Source organism: Hesperophylax consimilis, chromosome 4 (genome assembly GCF_061612785.1).
Source record: "Hesperophylax consimilis isolate HC1 chromosome 4, BYU_Hcon_1.0, whole genome shotgun sequence".
Lineage (NCBI taxonomy): Eukaryota > Metazoa > Arthropoda > Insecta > Trichoptera > Limnephilidae > Hesperophylax > Hesperophylax consimilis.
The window spans coordinates 3540235-3548976 of NC_142839.1; the positions used below are offsets into that span (position 1 = coordinate 3540235).

The 8742-nt window shown below is 33.0% G+C and overlaps 1 protein-coding gene across 1 annotated transcript; it reads left to right on the top strand.

Annotated features, from left to right (window-relative positions):
- The first annotated feature begins 4040 nt into the window (after positions 1 to 4040).
- Positions 4041 to 7134, top strand: LOC149424054 (tubulin glycylase 3A-like). Its single transcript, XM_089631030.1, has 3 exons — positions 4041 to 5142; positions 5275 to 5790; positions 6656 to 7134. The coding sequence occupies exons 1-3, from the start codon at positions 4041 to 4043 to the stop codon at positions 7132 to 7134; spliced, it is 2097 nt and encodes a 698-aa protein (XP_089487156.1).
- Positions 7135 to 8742: the final 1608 nt, after the last annotated feature.

Genomic DNA, 8742 nt, shown 5'->3' on the forward strand with positions numbered 1-8742 from the left:
ATCACAAAGCAAGGATATGAATTTATCCCAGGTAAGCAACCGCTTTTTCGATTGTTAAAATTAGGATCAGCACATAGAAAAACTAAAAAAAAAATAATTCCACTAATTGGTGTATTTGGTAGAATAGCTCATCTCTACCAACATAAGTAAAGAGGGCTTATACATTAGCTTAATCCACCCATAAAGTCCCACCTAAAACACACACATTACATACTTTAACGATTTACAAATAATCTATGTATCTGTATAAATAAAAATGTAAATGTTTGTTCCAAATTTGAAATCTCCGAAAGTTCTTCTCCGATTGCTTTGAAATTTTGACACAATGTTGCATTCTAATACGCGTGTGTTTTTATATATTATGTAGATATTGTAAAAAGATTTTTTTTTTAAACAGCGCCAACTGTTGGACAAACATGTTTTCTTTTAAAACCACATCATCTGTTGGACGTAAAAGAAACATGCGCAAATGTTTCTCTATCTGGCAGACATATAGAGCCACAGCAACGCATGGCGGGGTACAGCTAGTACAGAACAAACTTAATTAAAACAAAAAAACTTTTCACCCAGTTACCCCACAAAAAACTATTCGAAGAAATTAACTTATTGAAAATTGTACGATAAGATATGCCTTTTAATCTACAAAATATAATAAGGACTTGTACACACGAACACAAAATTTATAAAAATGTCACAACTACACGGACACTATACAAGATAACGTAATAAATTGTATACTAATACAGTAAAGACTGCAATTGGTAAGAGAAACCAAATACCCTATAATATTAATAATACCTCCAACTTCTGACATTTCTCATAAATTCTAATGGCAACATGCACTGCGCTGAGTGAGTTGTGCGCCTTGGTTTTTCTTGAGTTAGTTAAGAGCTTCACAGATGTACTCATAGAGGGCAGTGCAAAGAGCTTGCTTGGAATTCCGTAAGATGGCAGCTAGTGGCCAGTATTCGCCAGGGCCAGTGAGAATGCTCCCAGACAAACTTATGGTTCCCAGATCCCATTTAGCCAGCTTCTAGTTAGGTCGACTATCGAGTCACCATTGTAATACGCGAGGTATTAATAAATCCCTGATTTATCACAAAGAACCAATTATTTATAATCTCCTTCCACGACAAGTTGGAGAACTGTTTGTGAGAACACAACAGTTTTCTTTCATACATTTTAATGAATTTTATGTGAAATATAATATCGTTTATTTTACGTTAATAAATTATAGAAATCTAAACAAAAATTAAATTAAGTAACACCCGACCTTACAGCTTTTTTCTCATAATATTAAAGCGGCTTTTAACCCTGTCTTTGATGGTTTGGGTAATAAAATTCTTATATAAATGCGAGAAATTTTACAAAACAATTTCAATATATTATTTAATAATATGAATACATAAAATTATATTCAATAATTCAACAATGACAATGATTTATAACTTCAACATGAACACAGAATGCTACATGTAACTTATACAGCTTTGCTGAATCAACCTCATTTAATTCATTTTTCATGATATAATCCACTTTTGATGTAATCAAGAACATTTTGTTTGCTGGAATTTAATGTACTCGTATTATATTTCACCAACTAATTAAACAAAGTTTTTTGGCATTCTGAAAATGACTTTTGTTTGTAATTATTATATCCATAAATACCGTTTTTATATATATTTTTATCATATTGCTTAATATAGAAAACTCAAACCATATTGATAACATAAGCGTTAGGTCTGCAAATGGTCCTGATAACTTAAGTAATGCTACAATTAAATCCATAAAACAACATATAATCAAACCACTACATCATATATTTAACGCATGTATCAGTAAGAGTATTTTCCCGGATTTATTTAAACTTGCGAATATCATTCCAATACACAAATCAGGACCTCGATGTAAAACAGACAACTACAGACCAATCACCTTAACTTCTCAATTGTCCAAGATATTAGAAAAATGTATAAAAAAACAAATCATCGATTTTCTGGAATCTCATGCACTCCTATCAGCTAACCAATATGGCTTTAGAACCAAACTCGGCACTGACGATGCTATATTTAATTTAACCAATAGAATTTATTCTAACCTAGACTCAAATATTAAAACCCTAACAATTTTTTTAGATTTGAAGAAAGCCTTTGACACAGTCAACCATAGTACTCTCTTAAATAAAATATCCAACATTGGAATTAAAAATAAATGTCTCATGCTTTTACAAAATTACATTTCGAATCGACAACAATGTACAAAAATTGGAATGTGTTTGAGCAATTTTGATACAGTAAAACACGGTGTTCCACAAGGGACTGTATTAGGGCCGCTACTCTTTTTAATCTATATAAATGATTTATGTAACATTGTTATACCTGGTAATATTTTCTCATTTGCTGACGATACTGCAATAACAGTCCAAGGAAATACATGGGAAGACACAACTAATAAGGCTAACAAATGTATTACTATTGTCAAAGAGTGGCTAGATAGAAACCTTCTTACTTTAAATTATGAAAAAACTCTCTGTATTCCTTTCTATAACACACTGAAGTCAGCTCCCAAAACTAATCTTAATTTAAGATTTCATAATGTAAATTGTAACCCTACCGCATGCTCAAACTGTAAAGAGATGAAATCAGGAAAAAATATTAAGTACTTAGGTGTAACCATAGATTCTCAACTAAAATGGACCAGCCATATAGAAAAAACTGTTAACAAACTGAGATATTTAAATTATATTTTTAAAAGAATGTGTAATATAGTTAATATAAAAACCATAAAATTAGTTTATGATGCACTAGTTCATTCATCTATTTCCTATGGAATAATTGGTTGGGGAGGAAGTTACAATAATTTTTCATCTCAAACCATTAGAAATTGCCCAAAAATCAATAATTAAGATTATGTACCAGAAAAGTAAATCTTATCCCTCCAAAAAATTGTTTAGGGAAACCGATATTTTGGACCTTAGACAAACCTATAGTTTTCAATGTCTTAAATTTATCTACAAGCACCCAAACAATTTTATTAAAAACTCTAATCGTTCCAGTCGAAGATGTGGCGCCTGTGAGTATGTTGTACCCCACTGTAAAACTAGACAGGCCCAGAGACACATTAGTTTTATTGCTCCAAAAATCTATAATTCAGTATGTTCAACCCTTAAAGAGACCACTCGTCAAAATCTTCATTCATATAAAAAATATATCAAAACTTGGCTCAAAACAGCCAAAATAGATATTTTTTTCTTATAAGTTATTAACAAAGCCATTAATTATACTTAAAATTAATTAGCTTTAAGAGTAGATATATAATAAAGTCTGCTATGTGTTTGTTGTATCAATTAATACTTGTTGTACCAATTAATATTCATTGAGCACTTAAATATTTTTGGAATTTTAGTAAAAAGTAACTGAAATTACGGTAAAATCAATCACCATGTACAATATTTTATTTTTATTTAAGCCACTGTTTTAAATATCCACATACAAATAATAATGCCCACGCACAGGCCTCGCCTTTGTGGGATTTTTTTGTTACTCTCTTTTATTTTTTGTTATTATGTATGTACCTGTATATATATGTATCAAAAAAATTTTCAATAAAAAAAAAAAAAAAAAAAAAAAAAAGCGCAAAACACAGCAGCCAAGAAATAAATAAATTCAATTTGTCGCCATTGAAAGGAATGTCAAAGTCAATATGCTACACTAGCGGCTTGAGTTGTTGATATTGCCACTATTTCACTAGAGTTGGATATATTATTAATATTATAGGGTATTTGTAGAAACGTAGGCCATGAGAGTATAAACATTTACAATCTCCTTCGTGGTACCCTCCAAACGGAGAGTAATTTTTTTTTTTTAAAGCTGTTCAATCTTAAGATAAGTGAACAGTATTATAATGTAGAATAATTTTTAAGACAAAACATTATGTAAAATTATTAATCTATCATTATATTTCAGAAGTCATGTGAGGGTTCTAGAATTAGCATAAGTTGTGAGAAAAGCAAAACCAATAGCACTATCCGACAGTCTTCAATGAGCATCCCATTAAAAACCAAAACCACTCCCCAACCTTCTTCCATTGCGGCGCCAGCTTCCAACATAACCACGAGATACAGAGAGACAAGGAAAAAGAATCAAACGGTCAAGCTGATGAGTGATAGAATAATATATAACCTAGCCAAGTATGAAGAGATTAGAGACCGTGTTGATAAGGCTATACAGAATAAAAAAGTTTTCTCTATATTCGGCAGATGTAAAGCTGTTAGAGACGCATTGAGAGAAAGAGGGTGGGTGGAGAAACTACGATACAGAGCATTTGACACCTTAAAAAGAGAAATACCCTATGGCGATACTAATCCAGAGTTGGATGGAAAAAAGAGATTAGTCCTAACCAACAACTTACTTCTTAGATGCAATCCAAACTTATATTGGACGGTGTCATCAAACGATACAATACTTCCAAATAATTCCAATCCTTTCACTTATCCACTTATCAACCGTGTTAGAATGGATGATAAAGTTTTTACAACAAAGGCAGGACTATGCTCCGCTTTAAAATACCAGCACTGGTTTCATATCAGTGGAGTTACAGATGTTAATTATCCCCGTTCTTATAATATATTTGATGAATTAGAAGATTTTCAAGAGGATTACAGAATAACATGTTGTACGAGTTTGCTCAAGTGGTTTCTGGGAAACAAGGACAGTGAGGACTCTATTATGTCAGAAAAGGGGAAAATTCCATTTTCTGTGATATTTTTTGCCCTAAAAAGATGTCAGGGGTTCATACAACGAAAGCAGCATAAAGATATCGATAAGATCATTAAGGAACCAAATCCATCTGATTGGGACACGTTCATTGATAGTTATTATAAGCTGATCTTCCGGAGGCAAAGGTTGAAAGTAGAACACAAGAATGTCATGGATTTCTATATAGTCTGCGCCAATGAAATGTTAAGGTTTATGAGAAAATACAAACCGGAAATAGATTGCGAAGGGCTAAACAACATTTGGATCATTAAGCCGGGTGCCTTGTCCAGGGGAAGAGGAATAACTCTAAGTAATGATTACAAAACTATAGTTAACATCAGCACACGGCCGAGGGTTCAGAAGTACGTTGTTCAAAAGTATATAGGTAAGTTGCACTTTTTACATTATTTAATCAACGAATGGTGAATATTTAATTTTTTTCTTGTGAAAATAGCTCATTGCCCTAAAATGTATTTCAAAATAAGTTACTATGCATTTAATTTTCATTACTCTCCAGAAAACCCTTTACTTATTTATGGAACCAAGTTTGATATAAGACAATACTACGTCATAACAAATACCCACCCTCTGGTAATCTGGATGTACAAAAACTGTTATTTGAGGTTCAGTTCGCAGATGTATTCCCTCACAGATTTCCACGAATCTATCCACCTTACCAACAATGCCATTCAACACAAATATAAAAGCAACGTAAACAGGGACCCTAAATTACCCAAAAACAACATGTGGGTGCTTCAGCAGTTCAAGGATTATCTGGATGAAGAGGGACAGGGACAGGCTTGGGGTAAAATCATTTACCAAGGAATGAAAAGGAACATCATCGGAACGATGCTAACTTGTCAAGAGGGGATGATCAACAGGATTAATCAATTCGAGTTATATGGCTGCGACTTTATTTTAGACAATAAGCTAAAGCCGTGGTTAATTGAAATTAACTCATCTCCCGACATGTCTTGTAGCACGAAAGTCACAGCCAAGTTGTGTCCCCAAGTCTTGGAAGACATCATCAAAGGTATATAATATAACAACCTCATAAAATTAAAGTATATCTTCACTGGGTGCGTAATACCTTCAAAACAATACATGCAGTACATTAATGCCTTAAGCAGCATACTCATTTTTGAGCTGTAAGGGTAACATTACAGATGCAGTAAACTGGCTCAAGTATGTGCGCAATGTGCACACCACTGAACCATAACGGCGAGCCGCTGTAGAGCGCTCTTTGATACGCGGCGAAAACCTACAGCCGTTGGCTCATGGCAAGATATACTGTACACACTATGATTGGTAACGGTTACAGCTCACAGATGAGCAGGCGGCTGCTGGTTAGGTGCTGTTAAACGAACCACTGATAGTAGGAATTGATATTCTGACTCACAGGCATATCATTTTTAGGAGTGCAAATGTATTTGTGCACAGCAATAATTTATTTATAATAATTGTTGATAAGTGATTTAAAATAGTTTTTGAACATCCACCCGCAGTCCCCTCTCACCCCGCAGTAGTCCTACAATAAAGTACACCAATAAACTCTTTTAAATGATTCTACTGTACTAAGCATGGGGTGCTTCAAACTAAATCACATATTTTGATAACCATCGATGAAGAGAGCCATTTAGAATTTTTGACATTTGAACGGTCCTTGATAAATGCCGATTCTCAGCCGTTTCTACTTCTGATCAAATTGTGAACAGTTGATAAGCGTAACAGCATGACCATCGTGATTGACAGCTGATCATAATTTGATTAAAAGTGTAAACAAGCGTTGAGAATCAGTATTTATCGGAAACTTGTCATTGTGAGTTAGAAACATCCCAGCCTAAGCATAACTAACAGCATTCATTGGAACTTCACCGCTAATTTTATTTTTATTACAGTTGTCGTCGATTATAGAAATGATAGACAAGCGCCAACGGGGGATTTTGAATGCATATATCGTCAAAAAATGACTCAGCCTATTTACAGTACAGACATCTCATCCCTAGTTGTGTGCGGAATAGAAGAAAATAATAGAAACTCTAGAAGTAGGAATAAAAGTATTTATGACCTGAGTCCGCAGTACAAGGAGGCTTGCACTGAGGAGTGTCTGAAAACTAAACAGTCTTGGAAAAATCATTTGATCAAATTAGAAAGTGAAGAAGACCTTCTCAAAAATGAACTAATGAAAATAACAAGTGCTGAAGAAACTTTACTTAGTTCATCCCCAGAAAAAGTTGAGCGTAAAAGCATTAATCAAACCAATAACAAATCTAACAAGATTTTGAAAGAAAAATCAAATTCTACCAATAATTATTCTGAAAAAGCAATTCCAATAGAAAAGAAACATAATGTTGAGGCTGATGTCATTTCTAGTTAGTAAAATATCTCATTTTAAATTTGTAAATAAAAAGTATTAGTTATATATCTAAGTATCGTGTACATATTTTTCAAAAATAATTTCCTGAGTAGTCAACAGATGAAAAATCAATTACTTCTAAGCCTTTTAATGTTTCAGATAACGGCACCATTGGCCACAAGAATTTGCAGCATAAGAGTAAACCTTCATCATCAGAAAAGAACAACTCTGAGGTTGAAATGCAAAATAAGATTTCTTCGACAAAGGGCACAACAGTCAAAAAACGTTCCACAGAAAGAAATTCTTCTCAAAGTTTATGTACCAAGTCATTAAAAAAACCCAAGAAAAATGAAAAGAAACCCAACAGTGCGGAAAACAACAAAAAGGGGTCTAGCTGCACGAGAGAAATTAACTCTAAAACAAGTCAAAGTGTAAAACAAGTTAAAAAGGACCCACCGCTTAAAAAAAAAGATCTTACTAAATCACACATTAATGCACCCATAAGAAAACCAGTGGTACCATCGAATAATGTTGTGAATACTCAAAAGCCAATCAAAAAACATATTGAAAATTCTGGGGAACCATTAGAAGCACCAATAGATATTTTAAATTTACAAATGACATCTGAAGACCGAATGGAAAATTCAAAGGAACCATTAGATATTGTAAACACACAACCGCAAATTGGAGAAATTTTTAATTTGGAGATACCATTAGGGGTTTTAAACACTCAAGAACTGGTAAGTGAAGACCAAACTACATATTCCAAGGAACCATTAGATGTTGTAAATACACACAAACTGGTAATTGAAGATCCAATTATATATTTAGAGGAACCTTTGGTTGTAAATACACAATTGTCAATTATTGAAGAACAAATTGTTAATTCAAAGATATCAGTAGAGGTTTTAAATACAAAACAACTGCCAATTGAATGCCAAGCTGCACATTCAGAAGAACCATTAGATGTTGTAAATATGCAACAATCACCAATAATTATTGAAAATTCAGAGAAACCTTTAAATGTTGTAACTATACAATTGCCAATTATTGGAGACACAATTATAAACTCAGAAAGACCTTTAGACGTAAATACACAACTGTCAATTGTAAAACAAATTATTGATAATGCAAAGGTAACAGTAGATGTTTTAAATACAAAGCAACTGTCAATTGAAGGTCAACCTGCATATTCAGGGGAATTATTAGATGTTGTAAATACACAGCGGCCAATCATTGAAGATTACATTGAAAATTCAGAGGAAACATTAAATTCTGTAAATACACAGCTGCCAACCATTGAAGATTACATTGAAAATTCAGATGAAACATTAGATGCTGTAAATACACAGCTGCCAATCATTGAAGATTACATTGAAAATTCAGAGGAAACATTAAATTCTGTAAATACACAGCTGCCAATCATTGAAGATTACAATGAAAATTCAGAGGAAACATTAAATTCTGTAAATACACAGCTGCCAATCATTGAAGATTACATTGAAAATTCAGATGAAACATTAGATGCTGTAAATACACAGCTGGCAATCGTTGAAGATTACATTGAAAATTCAGATGAAACATTAGATGCTGTAAATACACAGCTGCCAATCATTGAAAATTCAGAGG